Source organism: Heterocephalus glaber, unplaced genomic scaffold, assembly GCF_053883595.1.
Source record: "Heterocephalus glaber isolate CG9 unplaced genomic scaffold, H.glaber_assembly_v1.0 deba00000071, whole genome shotgun sequence".
Classification (NCBI taxonomy): domain Eukaryota; kingdom Metazoa; phylum Chordata; class Mammalia; order Rodentia; family Bathyergidae; genus Heterocephalus; species Heterocephalus glaber.
Window position 1 is genome coordinate 28,640,970 of NW_028258137.1, and position 15,764 is coordinate 28,656,733.

At 43.3% G+C, this 15,764-nt stretch overlaps 1 protein-coding gene across 2 annotated transcripts; it reads right to left on the minus strand.

The window, feature by feature from the left end:
• Positions 1-852: 852 nt before the first annotated feature.
• Positions 853-11,942, minus strand: Herpud1 (homocysteine inducible ER protein with ubiquitin like domain 1). Of its 2 annotated transcripts, none has more exons than NM_001308515.1 (8): positions 11,491-11,942; positions 8,899-8,976; positions 8,727-8,801; positions 7,490-7,620; positions 4,767-4,889; positions 3,896-4,246; positions 2,487-2,592; positions 853-1,603 (listed from the first exon to the last, which is right to left on the minus strand). In NM_001308515.1, exons 1-8 carry the CDS (start codon positions 11,635-11,637, stop codon positions 1,439-1,441), a joined length of 1,176 nt encoding a protein of 391 aa, NP_001295444.1. In that variant the 5' UTR covers positions 11,638-11,942; the 3' UTR covers positions 853-1,438. The 2 variants fall into 2 exon arrangements, with proteins under 2 accessions (NP_001295444.1, XP_004843245.1); XM_004843188.4 differs by having other exon boundaries at positions 857-1,603; positions 8,727-8,798; positions 11,491-11,791.
• Positions 11,943-15,764: the final 3,822 nt, after the last annotated feature.

Here is a 15,764-nt window from a genome sequence, read left to right on the forward strand (position 1 = left end):
AGTTTTAACTCTCACAACCAACACCTCAGGAGGGAGAGATGGATGGCTCTACTCCTAAAGAAACAGGAGGAGGGCACCACCAGCTGCCTGGGGCTCAGGCCTCTTGCCAAAGGGTGATGGCTTCACCTCTGAAAAGCAATAGGCTTTCCCACCCAAGACTTTATGAATTCTTAATGGTTGCTTGCTTCAAACACCAAGACCTAATTCTGTTTGCCACCAGGCAAAAGCATGGCTGAGCCTTGCTCCTGCTGTGATGCTTATCTCCTGCTTCCCAAACCCTTTCATTTTACACCCACTTCATTTCACACTCACTTTCTTGCCCATAAATCTCTTAAAACTCCAATCTCAAGCCTCATCTTCCTTCCAGCAGATATCATTTTTTTACACTTTGTCAATATTATCTCTGCCTTTTTATAGCTGCTCTGTTCCTGAGGCATGCTATTTTTTGAAACTTTTTGGCACTTTTTATATTTTGAGATTTTAACTCTGGTGGGTTCCTGTATAAGTCAGTAATGTTTAAATTAGGAAATGGGAGCAAACTACAGGTGTAGTCTTAGTAAATTAAAATTTTCATGGCCTGGTCAGGGGTGCAGGCTCAGTGGCGGATGGGCTTGCCTAGCATGTGCAAGGCCCTGGGTTGGATCCCTAGCATAAAAAAGTAAAAAAGAAGGAAAAGGAGGGGAGGGGAGGGAAAAGAAAAACTTTAATGGCCTTGCCTTATCATTCTTTACTGTTAGAAACAGACCTTTTATAAAAGAAGCATTCAAGTTACTTAAAAGTTAGCAATGTGATTGTTAACTACCCAGTGACGATGGACACAGGGTAAAGTGCTAGGATAACAGGAGTCCCTGCCATAGTAATTCATAGCAAAACTTTATTGAACAAAAACCCAGCAACGGTTTCTACCTCTGCAAAGGTCCTCTGGGTTTAAAGTAAGCACTGCATTTTAAAAAGCAATTATACATAAGTCTTTCCTAGAAAAGTCCTGCTAACATGTCTAGCAATTTCCCTGATTATATAAAGTAGTACACTTAGTGTAATTTAAACATTCCCACAGGAATCAAATCGTACCAGCAGAACCACTTCTGCATCTATGACTTCTATGTACAAACATACATGCAGACACACATCTGGGAAAGTTCCTCAGGCAAAAACATGCGACAGCTAATGCCATGTACTTACAATGCTTATTAAACTACATACAGTATATATTAAAGCTTTTCAGAATAAAGACATGAGAAGCCCTGGGTATTTTTGTTCATCACTTTGTATCATGGCTTCCTGTCTTTCTGCTTTTGCTTGGTCACAAAAGCATATCATCCTTATGGTTTTTTTGTAATGACTCCGGGTCATGTTGTGTCCAGGTGGGGAAATCCAGCTGGCCAGACATTCTAGCCCATGCCTGTCCATGCCTCTAGCCTTGAGAGTGCAAGTGCCATCAGTTTGCTATGGCTGGAGGGCCTTCCGGAAGAAGAGAGGCAAAGAAAGTCTTGAAGACAAGCCATGCTGTGCTCATAAATGAAGGGCTGGTCTGCTCGGCATCCAGGACTTCCCGCTCTGGGGGGAGGCGGTTGGGGTCTTCGGCTTCAGAATCAGTGCCTTCCTATAGGTAGTGAAACACAAGGAGAAAGCAATTAGGGCCATGATGAACTTCCAAGTAACATTAAGAGAGGGAAGGCTAAGTTCCTGGGCCTGGTACTATACGGCAACCAGCCAGAGTGGTCATCCTGGCCCTGGGAATGATGTCCTCCCCTACCAAAAGCTCTTCTCCAGCCTCCACAGCATGACTATGCTGATGCCTTTGTGCAGTTTTGTATCAGAGCAGCAAGTATCAGAGCACGTTAAGTTCCTGATGTTCAACTATTATTAAATTAGTAATTAACTACTTCATTAAATATAGATATTCTAATTTTAGGAGTTCTGAGTTAAGAAAACAATGGAAAACCAGAGTTCTAAAAACGTAATACAAAGATAATTTTTGTTATTAAAGTATATCCTTTAGAATCATGCATTAATGTGACTTATAAAAATTCTGTTTCTGTGTGTTATTTTCCAAGAAATCTATTCTGAGATGTGCTTACACACCCAATCCTTAATTAGAAAGAATGGGGCCAGGGATTTAGCTCAGTGGTGCTGAGCCTGCCTCACAAGTACCAAGGTCCTGAGCTTGATTCCCAGTACCAAAAAAAAAAAGAAAAGAAAGAATAGCTATCCATTAGCAGTTTCCATCATAGAACACAGTTATCGATCACTGAATCTCAAAATGTGGGTGAAAAACATTACTTTCATATGCAAAATACATGATGGATTTTATGGCATCTTCAAAGTTTTAAAATATCTGCTACTCTAAGAATAAATTGAAAAAAGTCACAAAATCCCTAGCCTAATACAATGGTAAATGATACAGCTGGAGATCTCAAAGTTAAGGACTGGAGAGCCTGCCATAGCACCTGCAGCTCGCCCAGGCTCGGGCAGAGGCTCCATACCTGTGAGTTGTTGTTCAGGTCCTGATTCACGGCTTCCTGAGGAGGAACATCATTGGGGAAGTTCTGAACAGGCCTCTGCCTAAACGGAAACCACCCAACGTGGTGCCTTTAAAAGAAACACATAATTTGTCCATCTTACCCAACACAGTCTTCTATGCAAGAATGGAAGCTCTGCTCCTCTAAGCACTGCAGCACCCTATTAGCTACATGTGCAGAGCCAACTGTCACACTGTCTAGAGACCTTTGCACAGGCCTGTGTTTCACTCATCAGTAACAAAATAGCACCTGGCACACAGTAGGTGCTTAGTCGATGCTTGTTTATCTGAACTAAGCCTTATACTCGATAACCTGAACACAGCAGGTAAAACACACTCACACACAAAGATATATATATCTCTCTATATAGATATCTATATAGAGAGATATATATATCATAGCATAAAAAGGACCCGAGTTTGGTCACTTACATATATGATCCTAGAGACGACAGAAAAACTGACTAAAAGCTTTATTTGGAAAATCTAATTAAATTCAAGTCTTCAAGGGCCAGAGATTTAGCTCAGTGGTTCTGCCACCTGGCTCGCAAGTGCAAGGTCCTGAGTTCAATCCGCAGTACCAAAAAAAAAAATTCAAGTCTTCAAACAAACATGACAAGATATTAACAGTGATTGTAGATATCTGTTATGTTAAATATGTCCCTATTTGTTATTTTTAAAAACTAAAATAAAAATCCATTTGCATTGTAAAGAAAAAATTCAGTTTCAAGCACACAGATCTGTCACTCCAGGCCAGGCTTTCTCCACTTTGGCACTAGTGACACACTGGGCAGGATATTTACTGTGGGAGCTGCCCTGTGCCCTGCAGGAAATTAAGCGGCCTCTCTTGTTCTACCTCTAGCAGGTGGCAGCTGTGACCACCAAAAATGTCTCCTGACATTGCCAAATGTCCCCTAGGGGAGGTGTAGAATAATCCCCAATTGGGAAATACTGTCCTACTCCACAGCTGGGGCCAAACATCAGGCCTGCGAAGGTTCCCTGGCCCTTCAAGGTTATGCTAACCCTGCCTGACCTTCATGCTGGAAGGCAGCTATAAATTGATAGAGACAAACATATTCTTATTCAAAACAAATACCATATGGTTATGTTGTTGTGGTTTGTGAGGCTGGGAGCTAATTTATCTAGAAGAAAAAAGAATATTCTTTTTGTATTAGCACATGATTAATGTGTTCTGGGGAATACACAACCAAGCCATGAATTCCTTGCCCAGAAAGTGCCAGAATAACATACAATTTAAACAAACCTTCAATAACTGAAGACTACTCAAAACAGAAAATCTATACTTGATTTGAGTCACAGAATAGTGTAATTTGCAGAAAAAGAAAAAAAAAAGGAAAGAAACCATCTGCTTACAGGTACATAACAATGGTGGCCCCCATGACCATGAGGAATCTGCTCAGGGAGGAGTAGAAGTAGAGGATACTGAGAAAAACAGAAAATGTAGCTGCTGAATAGGTCCAGTCCAACCAATCTCGATTAATCTCATCATCTTCTTCCACAATAGGGCCACCTTGAGCATTCATCCGCAAATTCTGATTGGCTCCAGGATTAACAACCACTTGAGGTGCTGCATTTTGATTGGCTGGCTGGTTTTCAGCAGGAAGCTGGTTGTGAATAGGGGCTGGAGCAGGTGTAGAGACCACAGGTATCTCTTGGGCACTTGGTGGTGGGACAAAAGCTCCTGATGTCGCAGTGGCAGCTAAACTAAAATAAAAGCAATAGAGGCAGATTCTGTTGAGAGCAAAGAACTTTGAAGACTGTGACCTCATTTGTACAGGAGTCTTTTACTATTAACAATTTTAGGTAAGTATATTACACTTGATTTCTCTTCAGCTTAGTGAAGAACTTCTTTACCAATAGTCATATCTACAAGCCAATGGTAAATTTCACCTGGAGTTAAATATCAAGGCCACTATAAAATTATAGTGCATAGCAAATTAAAATTTTCACGCAACTTTAAAGATGCCACAAGTTAAAAAGGAGATAACATATTCTAAATAAAGGCATTAACTTATGTATCAGACAGAAGCACCAAGGCATCAATCCATAAAGCAAGTAGCAGCTATCATTTATACTCTACCCCACCCACAGAACCATGAAGGGCAGGCTCTGCAATGACTGGTAAGAATACATCCATGCCTCCACCCTGAACTTTACAGCATGGATGAAATTTCCCGAAGTTCCCGGGATCACAGTCACACCCAGGATAGCAGAAAGGACTCACTACTGCATGTAGTACTGTCGTGCATAGATCTGCTGGAACCAGGAGAGCTGCAGCCACCCATAGGTTGTGTAGCCAGAGAAAGCAGGCCCCAGACCTTGGAATGCCTGCGGGACAGCTTCAGGCCTATACACAGATTAAAACAAAACAACTCACTTGAGTTGGCTGAGTATAAATAACTGAAAACTAAATTATAATCAGAATTCAAATCAGGACAGAGAGAAGAACAAGCCTTATGGCAGTTACCTGCTAGGTAACTGTCTGATGTACCACATAACAAGTCCTTCCCACCACAGTCCAGAACCCACCGGAAACAAGAGCCTTGTCCTGCACTAGGATCTCATCAGGCCATCAGCAGGGGGACTGCTGCACATTTTATGCACAGGTGTACAAACAAGCTGAACCTTTCCAGGTGATTAGATCCCCATCCCATTCTGATGTGCTGAGTCTCTCTGCAGGCCTAAATCCACCAATCATCCTTTAGAAAGCAGCTCAAAAGTTGTTTTCCCCACAAAGTCTTTCCTGAAAGAAATCTCTCCCCTCCTCCCAATACCTGCTTTTCCCATCTCTTGATATGAATTTAAACTGGGGGAGAGTTAGGAGTGCACGTGGTACCTCCTGCATAACTACTGACCATCTGGTGTCCTATATAGGTTGATGGGAGCCTAATAATCTTGTGAGGAAGGAACTCACCCCCATTCTAGAGAGGAGCCCAAGTAGAGTCATAAAAGACATAGCCTTTGCATGAGGCCACTGAGCTAGTAAGAAAAGGGCTGCACTGGACACCTGGCTTGTTCGATGCCAAACTCATGGTTTTTCAACTGAGCAACAGCTGTCACCTGCTTGCAGCAGGCACACAGGAGTCATCTTGGGCTTTGTGCCTCTTCAGCAGTGACTCCTCTGGCAGCACTCCACAAAAGTGAAGTCATAATAGAATCGCAGGAAGATTATAGATTATGCAGGCATCCCTGAAGGGTACTTCACATCCTTAAGCAAAGTTATATATGCCAGCTGTTCGATAAATTTTATTAAATGAAATCAACAAGCTTATATATAGTGAAACTCAAGCAGGAGATATAGCATTCAATTCTCTAGTTGTATCACTAGAAGAAGGGAGGCAGTTTTGTTTTTCTATCCAATAATGTATTCAATTATCCAGTGTATATGCTGACAGTCATTTAACCAGTATTCTAAAATGGAATTCCAAAACAAGTCTTTGTATGATACTGTGTTTGATCATTTAAAAAAGTTACAGTGCATGGAAATGAGACAATAAAGGTCTTTTAAAATTTTTGTTGGACCTGATGACATTGGTATTGTTATGCATGATAACTAAAAGGTTTCTGGAATTATATACTGAAGTATGGAGGGGTGGAAAGACAATATATCTGATAATTACTTTTATTTTTTGTTGTTGTTGTTGTTTTTGGTACTGGGGATCAAACTCGGGTCCTTGCGCTTGTGCAGCAAGCGGCAAAACCACTGAGCTAAATCCCTGGTCCTGATAATTACTTTTAAATACTTCCAAAGGGAGCACCTGGGTTCAGTGCCACATGCTGTAACCCTAGCACTCAAGAGGCTGGGGTAGGAGGACAGCTGCAAGTTCAAGCCCAGTCTCCATAGTGGGCTCAAGGCCAGCCTGAACTACATAGTGAGACCACGCTACAGAAAAAAAGTCGGGTGTGATGGCACATGTCTGTAATCCCAGCACTTAGGAGGCTGAAACAGCAGGATTACAGTGAATTTGAGGCCAGCCTGGGCTACATAGTGAGTTCAAGGCCAGCCTGGACCACATAGCAAGATCTTGTCTCAAAAAAAAAAGAGCAATAGATGAGGCAAGTGTGGCAAAACTGATTATTAAGCCTAGATGACAGTGTAGAAATTCACCACATAGCTCCTTCTAATTTTCTGTATAACTGAAATTTCCCTTAAGGAGAAAAAGTACTCCTTCCTTAACACCTGGGTTAAAAGTCAAATGTAAAAACTGTGAGGAAAATGATAGGAGAACTCAAGAGTTACAGAATTTTAACTTGTAGTTAGCATATTACTTTTTCCCCAAAGTACTTTTATAACAAGGTGCTCCAGGAGCTATAAAATCTGAACATAAGCACATGTAATCACTTCCGGCTTTGCTCTAAAGATAAAAGCTCTAATTGTGCTGAAGAAATGGTTTTTCGGGATGGGGATTTAGCTCAGTGGTTCCACTGCTTGCCTCGCAAGCACAAGGACCCAAGTTTGATCCCCGGTACCAAAAAAAAAAAAAAAAGAAAAAAGAAAGAAATGGCTTTTCCCCTAGTACCTCCAACACAGTCCTTGCAAAACACTTCACTTGGCCCCTTCACCTTTCATCTCCCTTTGTTATGATATGAAAGCACAAAGCTACTCAGCAAAACAGCTGCACAGTGCTTAAAACAGCTGTTTTTTCTGCAGCAGGGCTGATTTCCTACTGTGAGACCAGTCAAGTAGAGGGCACAATGGGAAACACCTACGTGGCCAACTAAAACACTTATATTTTCAATACATGCATTTCTTTCTTTCTAAAAATGTTTCTAAAAGGCTATGTATTAAGAAAAAGTAAACAGTTATCTTTAAAGTGATGCTTTTTATAAAGCAAAACTTCGCACATCTTAACGCTCTCTGATTATACATGTGTAAACGCAGTTTATTCTTAAATTGATGCAAATGAGAGACTTGTTGAATAAACCTGGTTCTCTATTAACACTCACCTTGAGACGTTCTCCCATCCAGAGGGAGAAAGGTTCTGAAGAACTTCCCTTTGCCTTAAACCATCGCTTGAGGAATCCCCAAGATACTGTCCCTGATTAGGTCCGTGGGGCTGCTCTGTGGATTCTGCAACCTAAGCGTGATACGGACATCAGAACAAAGGACCTGATGCAACTATCTGAAATTGGGCTAAAAGAATCTTTCTGCTGTGAACGGTGTATGTCCCCCCTCACCCCTAAGCCTAGAAAATTAAGTAGATTTAGTGTTACTTCAAAACTATTCTAAAATTTGTTCAATTTTAGGGCTGGGGATGTGGCTCAGTGGGAGAGCACTTGCCCAGCATGTGTGAGGCTGGGTATACATAAAAAATTGAGACTTTTTTCTGAAAGTAACTATGCTTACAGTTTCCAAGGAAGCTATCATCGGTAGAAAGGCATCCTGCTGGTGCTCTACACATCCAATAAACTAAACTTACTAACTCTCAAAATTAAATTTGACCAAGATTTATAAGTACAACCCAGCTAACAACCTAAGGAAAGGGAATTTTTGATGTTCAGATATTTTGGGAAGCACAATTATAATACAAATTTAGAGTTACCACCACATTAGAAGATTAATACCGTATATTCAAATAAATGCTATGAATTGAAAATAAGTGCTTTTAACTGTAAAACGTGTCTTTAAGATCACATACTAGAAACCGGCGTTTTCTTATTCAAATAAATATTGTGATAAAAAATTTCAAAAGAAAGATATATTCACTTTTTTACTCTTTATTAAAAAGTAATGGTTCCTTAGAAGAAACTTGCTCTGTGCCAAATTCAGTAAGAACCCATTTGCAAGTGCCCTGCTAGTTCAGTCTTCTGGATGCACAGTAACTATAGGTCAGATCATATCCCAGAAGTCAGTGTAAGGTAAACTCCACTTTCCCACAAGTGCCAATGAACAGTTTACTATCACTACCGGGAGCTCTCCCTTATGCTGGTAACACAGTTTCTAATTCCTGATACACTCCCAGGAAGAAACAAAATATTACTTAGTAAAAAGCTATAATGCGCCAGGGATTTAGCTCAGTGGTTTCGCTGCCTGTTGCACAAGCACAAGGATCTGAGTTTGATCCCCAGTACCAAAAAAAAAAAAAAAGCTATAAAACCTTTGTTAAGAATTTTATTTTACCTTCCTTTATTCCTCCCTTGAATATGTGAAGACACAAACTGTTACAATCATGAAAGTACATACCTTTGTGCTGGTTTCTGGCATTTTTGAAGCAATCTTTACAGTGCACACCAGATGCAAAACATGTCGTTTTTCCTGCTAAAAGCAATAAAGAGATGCCTTAAGACCTTAGCAATTCAACCTGGCAGAGTGCTTTAAAACATTCCAAAATTAATGTGTAAGTGACACTAAGTACCTTTGGAAGCAAGTCCCTGAGACACTGGTGATCTGACAACAGCTTCCCAGAATAAATTAACCTCTGATCTTCTGGACGCTGATGGTAGAAAACAAAAATAACACAAGTCAGCATTTAGTGTAAGTTTCCAAACACAGAAGGAATTGTTTCATGCAAATAATCTGGATATGTATGTTTTCCTAAAGCATCACAGGAAAATTGAAAGACCTCACTTATTATACAACTTTTATTTAGAAAGTACTTTAACTTTAAACTGATCTCTAACGTGCAATTAAATATAGAATGGCAAATTATCTCCAGTCCACAAAAACTATGGCAACATACTTGACTTAACTCCCAGGGAGACTGCTCTCTGCCACTAAAAACCCAAATTGTTTTTGGTTTTTTCTTTAAAAACCCAAACTGTATTTGGGGCTCCTAGCAACTAACTATAAAATTTGTTTTAACCTTAGAGAAAACTTAGAAGACTTCCGTGATGGGTCTTCACCCAAACCACCTAAACACTGCCTCATTAGCATGATGCAACTCTAAACATAAGCCCCACAGAGGATTTCTTGACATGAAAATGTAGTTATAAACATGACGTGTGGGTAACAGTTCACACAATCACTCTGTAAGAATTAGTAACCCTAAATTAAGGGGGGAAAGTGAGAAATCAAGTCATCCAAAGTGCCTGCTGTGAAAGTGGCTTTAAAGTCATGGGGACTGACTCCACATATTTTTATAAAAAGCTCACTTTAAAAACTATTCTAACTCCTTTTAAACTGTACTTTAAATAATAGTTTCAAATGATGAACACCAAAGTCAATACACTGGAGACCAACTTGTCCGATTGCTCTTGCCAGAATAATCAATTACACAAGACTTGGCATAAAACGAGCCACTCCCACCAAATAGTCTGAGATTATGAAGCAGCCTGTTTAAAACAAAAATTTTTTAAAACTGCATTTACTTCTTAACATTAGGACTTTTTGACACTGTGTACAAAATACATTGTGTAAAAAATATATTGAATGCTGTGTTCCCTACTATTCTGACTGACTGACATTACAGGTAAATGTTATACCCATGAATTCACAAGACACTGTTGTAAATGTGGAGTCAACCACCAAAAAAAGGTTTGAAAATCACAGCTCCCTCTGGATTTGAATTGTTTCCCCAAGGCCTGAATTGGCAGCCCTTACCTAGAAGGCTGATTTGAAAAAAATTAAATATATTAGGCAGACAACTAGTATAAAGAAGAACTCTCACATTATACCATTTTATACGACAGAAAATGTCTCCACCATAGCAATTTTTAACCATAGGTTTGTGTACCTGAAAGATCTTTTATTTACAATCTAGGTCTTCAGACTCAAGAAACTGGAGTGGTGTTGCTCAAGGAAAACTCCAAACAAGGCCTTTTACAAATGATGCAACCAGAAACTACGTCCACTGTGCCCATAACAGCCATTCTCCCAGCAACAAGGCTACCTGGGTTCTCGCTGGCACCAGTGCTGAGGTGAATTCTACAGGGCACTGGAATGGAAGCTGATCCAATAAATAAGGAACGCCCAGGACAACAACTCAGAGGGAAAACTCACTTCTACATTCTAGACAATATGGAACAAAACTAAACTGACACATTCATTACTGCAGACTAGAGCACTTCAGATAAGAATGCACATTTTCCCCCTTCTGCTGCCCGGATGCCCTCTCCTGTGTGATCGTGGGCAGCAGAAAACACTGCTGTCACTTACATAATATCAGAGTACAAAGTAAATACGGAAAGGTCCAGCGCACAGCCTGTCACGTGGTTGGGAGGGAGGGAGGAAGGGCGGTGTTCACTCAGGGTGTTGCTGACAGCTGTGTCCACCAAAACAAAGCGAGGAAGTCTCCCTAATCCAGGAACCAAAGTCTTAAAACCAGACTCGGAGCGACTCCTCCTGCCTGCTTCCTTCCTAAATCGCCCTTTGCTAAAATGTACACAGGGCTCCTCTTTGGGTCTAAGCAATGACTCGAGTCCAGCGCGACAGGGAGGGGCAGCCAGCGGAAGGTGGACGGGCAGGGCAAGAGCCACGTCTTGCTCTGGGCGTGGGACCTGGGCTCTCACTCTGTTTCTCCAGCCTAGGGTGGACACCGGGACTCTCCTCTCCCCGCTGCGAGGCTACATTCAGAAAACTCCTTTCGCACCATTACAAAAAATCTCTATCCAGGAGATGAAAGCCTCATTAGCACTCCTAGTTGTTTGGGGGAAACTGAGGCATGGAGGGTGAAATGACTCACCCAAGGTCAAACTGCTGTTTCCCTGGTTTGGCTAAGGCTGGACGCCACATCTGGAGGACGAGGGAGGGGTTTGGGGAGTGGGGCCAGGGGGTGACGGCCTTGGGGTTTGAGGATCGTGGGGAAGCGAGGTGACAGAGGTCAGGAGCCCATCGGGAAGGAGTGAAGGCGGCTTGGAACGAGTTGACAACCACTGGGGTAGGGCAGGAAGCGGGGACCACAGCCCTGCGAAGGTGACCAGGCGGGTACAGGCCATCGGGGGGCGGCCGGGGGAGGGCGAGGCTACGGGAGAGCGGAGGTGGACGTGGCATCCCTAGGGGCCCCTCTCACCGGGCGCTCGGGGTAGACGCGGCTCAGGTGGGCCTTGAGGTGGCCCACGCTCCAGCTGCGGTCGCCGCTCAGCTCCAAGTCGCGGTGACGCTGGTTGGGGCTCTTCACTAGGAGCGTGACCGGCTCCGAGTTGGGCTCAGATTCCATGTCCACGGCGCTATGGGCACTGCTAAACTCCGAGATGTCAGGTAGAGGGTGTCTCAACCGCTCAAAAATCAGCAACGATAGCTCACCTCTTTGGGGCGCGTAACCCCGTCTCCTGAACCTTTTATAGATGCCCGGTGGCCCAGGTCTGCAGACAGAACTCTTTGTGGCTGCCGCCCATTGGCTGACGCAGAGGTCACTGACCAACGTGGCCCAATCAGCGCTGGGAACTAGGCGGCTGAGGGGCGGGCTGACTACGTAGGCGCGGGCTGATGTAATTCGCGGCCGGTACGTCAAGCCGAGTCTCGGCCGCGGCCCCGGAGCTCGAGTTCGGCGGCCATATTTGGGTTTGCTGCGGCGTCCCGAGTACTGGGCACTTTGGAGACCCGGATTCCTATCTCAGATTCTGAAGGCCCCTGAGCGCACGTCCTGGTTGTCTCCCAGTTACCAGTCTGCAAATTGTTTCCTCACAAAGCAGCACCCCGCCCTTTCTGACCCCAAGCACCAAAACACACTTCCCTCTCTGGTCCCTGGGTATCCCCACAACCAGTCCCCGCCCCTAGGCTGCTGGGCTGCCGGGTGCGAGCCCACCCCTCGGGGTGGGGGAGTGGGGGGAAGGGTAGGAGTGTCCCGCATGCGCGCTAGGAGTACCAGAAGCATCTGGCTTTTGCACCCAGGTCCTCGGTGCCAATTTACCTGTGACTCCAGATTGAACGTTACACCTCAAGTATGGGACAGCATCATTATGCGTGGCCAGATTCCAGCCTACACTAGGGGACCCTCGAAAGGGGGATCATTTGTAGGACATCAGCACCTGCTTCCTTTAAGACGGGGCTGAAACAAGGAGGGCAAGGATATCAGATTTCCAAAACAAGACCACAAAGGCCTCCCTGTTGTAGGCACTCCTCTCTGTAGGAAAACAATTTAATAAAACCTGATGCTGCTCTGGCCCTATCCTTGTCCCCAGTCCTTTCGGAACTTTTTTTTTTTTAGAAGCTTGCCGGAGGTAGCATGGTAACCAGAGGAGTCTCCTCTGGTTGCCGAGTGTGTAAGTTTGCTACAGTGGCCACAAGGAAGAAGCACAAACCAGATGGTTTAAGTAATGAAAATTTATTCTCGCAGTTATGAAGCCTGAAGTCAGATCAAGGTGATGGGCAGGGTTGGTTCCTTCTGAGGGCTGTGAGGGAGGCTGTTCTGGGTTTCCCTCCTGGCTGCCGGTGGTTGCCTTGCAATCCTCGGCATTCTTTGCCTTCCTAGTACATCACTCCCATTCTCTGCCTTCCTGGTCAAGTGCCATTCTGCATCTTCACACCATCTTCCCTCTATGCACATCTGTCTCTGTCCAGATTTCCCCTTTATATAAGGATACCAATCATACTGTCACAGAGAAGTAACTCCCAACCTGTTAGGTATCAGATGTGCTTAGTTCATGTCTCTAGATAACTGAAGAATGGATATGAGGTCAAAGGAGGTTAAGAATAGGAAAAGTTTATTGAGAGAAAGCTCCTGAGAGACAGGAGGGGTCCCAAAAGTGGGTTTTTGCCGAGGCTCTTTGTCTCAGACTATTCTGGGCCAACCTGGGCTTGCAAGTATAGTAATTTAGCTAATATTGATCCCATAGGGAAGGAGGCACGTAGCGAGGGTATATGATGGGCACCACTAACTTCAGCTTGCCTGTCACTTCTAACATAGAAAGATCAAAGGCATTTCAGGGAAGGGAGAGGAGTCTGGGTCAGGGTGTTCTGGTCACCCACCTGTGCATCTGAGAGCTTATCTGGGCTCATTGGACCAGGTGGTGCTGTACAATCTCAAGCTGCTGTCTACCCCTAGGGAGGCCTGCAGGCCTGGCTCTCTTCCAGTTCACTTCTGGCCACAGTTTTGAAGTGTTTCATCTTCTGCACTGACTCCTTTGAGGGCCTGGCCCCTCTCTGACTGCCTGTTCATCTTTATCTAACTTAGCTGTCTATAATAACATTAAATCAGGGTCCACCTTAACGACCTCATCTTGACCATCTACAAAGACTGTTTCCAAACACCTTCACATGCATGAGTACTGGGGGCTAGGACTTCCAAATTCTATTTGGAGGACACGATGTGTCCCATAACCATTGGGAGTTTGCTGACAACTTACTCCCAATATAAAACAGAATATAGCTATCTTTATATAAAGAAGAGAGGTTGAGGGCTTGGGAGATAATTGTCCCCATGCTCAGTGTCCTGTGATTGCTTTTTGTCCGCTGAGCAGGGCCCTGTCCCCTTTCATCAAAGCTGCCTTCAAGAGCATGTGTCCCATGCAGTCAGTTGAATTCCACACTTGGTTTAATGCCTTCTTTTTCCATCTGGGAATTTTTTATAGGTTGTTAACACAAGCCCTGCATTTTCACTTTGCACTGGGCCCTGCAATTATCTAGATTTTCATAAATGAGAATGGAAGAAAATGACTGATTATGATTTGGCAGTCTTGCTACTAGTTAGAAACTAACTGTAGGTCAAGACCACTAAGGCAAGCAGAGGCCTGTGAGGAGGCATTCAGGCAGGAGAGAAGGGCTTCCTTGCCAATAGCATGCTGTCTCCAGCCTGCGGTGACAGCTCACTCATTTCCATTAGTATAAGACAGTAAAGGGGTGTGCTGCTGCTGCTGTTTTTCCTGCAGAAAAAGCCATCCAATGTGTTCTTCTGGTTATCTCCCAATGAGATACCTCCTTCTAAAGGACTTCAGTGATTCTGCTTATAGCACAAGTAGAAAAACAGTAAGTTTAAGCCAACAATCATGCCAAGAATAGAGAGACAAACACAACATGACCCTGTTCTCAGAGACCCTACAAATCAAATGGATAGGATAACAAAAATACAGAAATAAAAGATAATCCAAAGTCTCATGTGTTTCTGAGGAACTTACAGTTACACTGAGGGGTTCCCCTGGGCCAAAGAGGAGAGGTGAAGGAGTCAGAAAACTTGAAGATGGAAAGCTTGATCTCTGAAGGATGGGTGGAATTGTATGAATATAATAGCAACAATTACTGATTAAGCCCAATGCCGCGGCAGTAATTTTAAATAGAGAATATGAACAGGCAGGTATGGATCAGTGGTTAAACTCATGAACCCAAAACCAGACTGTCTGTTTTGAAGCCCAGCTTTTGCCCTTGGTAGCAGCAACCTTACACAAGTTACTTAACCTCTCTGTACCTAATTTTTCTTGTGTAAAGTAGAAATGATCATGGTAATAGTACATCATAGGGCTATTGTGAGGCTTAAATAGTATAACGCTGTTAAAGCTCTTGGGATAGACCCAGGATTGGATAAGTGCTCTATAAATGTTAGCTGTTAATATTAAGAGAAGAGCCATGAGTTCAGGCCAGTGATTCCCAAACCACACTGTGCAGCTATGTCACCCAAGGGACTCTTGGGTATGATTTGAGAGCTCATTCTCTCCTAAACTCATGTTGTACCTGAATTGCCATCATGTGGGTATTGAGAAATGAGCCTTTTAGAGGTGATTAGGCCACATGGAATAGACAAATGCCATTATTTTGAGAGTGGGTTCCTCATCTCAGAAGTGGGTTTGTCCCCTTTTGTGCTCTTGCTTTCTCTCCCCTTCTACCATGTGACACCCTCTGCCATATTATGGCGCAGCAAGAACACCCAGGCCATCTGTTGGTACCTTGACCCTGGACTTCCCAACCTGGAGAACTATGAGCCGATGAACTTCTATTCAATGTAAATTCCTTGGTCTGCAGTGTTTTGTTACAGCAGCACACAATGGACTAAGACATAAAGATTCCGACAACAGCAAGTATTGGTGAGGACATGGAACAGTCAGAACACACATATGTGGCTGAGGGAAGTACACAATGGTACAACCCATCTGGCAATTATGTCTGACAGTATTCTCACGATGTTATACACATCTGTCTTAGGATTCAGCCATTACACTGGTAGGAACTGACCCAAAAATGTGTCCCTGCAAAACTTGCATAGAATGTTCATGACAGTCTGTGTCCAACTGTCCATCAACAGGAAATTAAATAAATTACAGAATTTCATACAGTGGGTTACTACTCAGTGGTAAAAAGGAACAAACCATGGATACATGCAATGACATGAATGAATCTCAAAACTGTACAGAACAA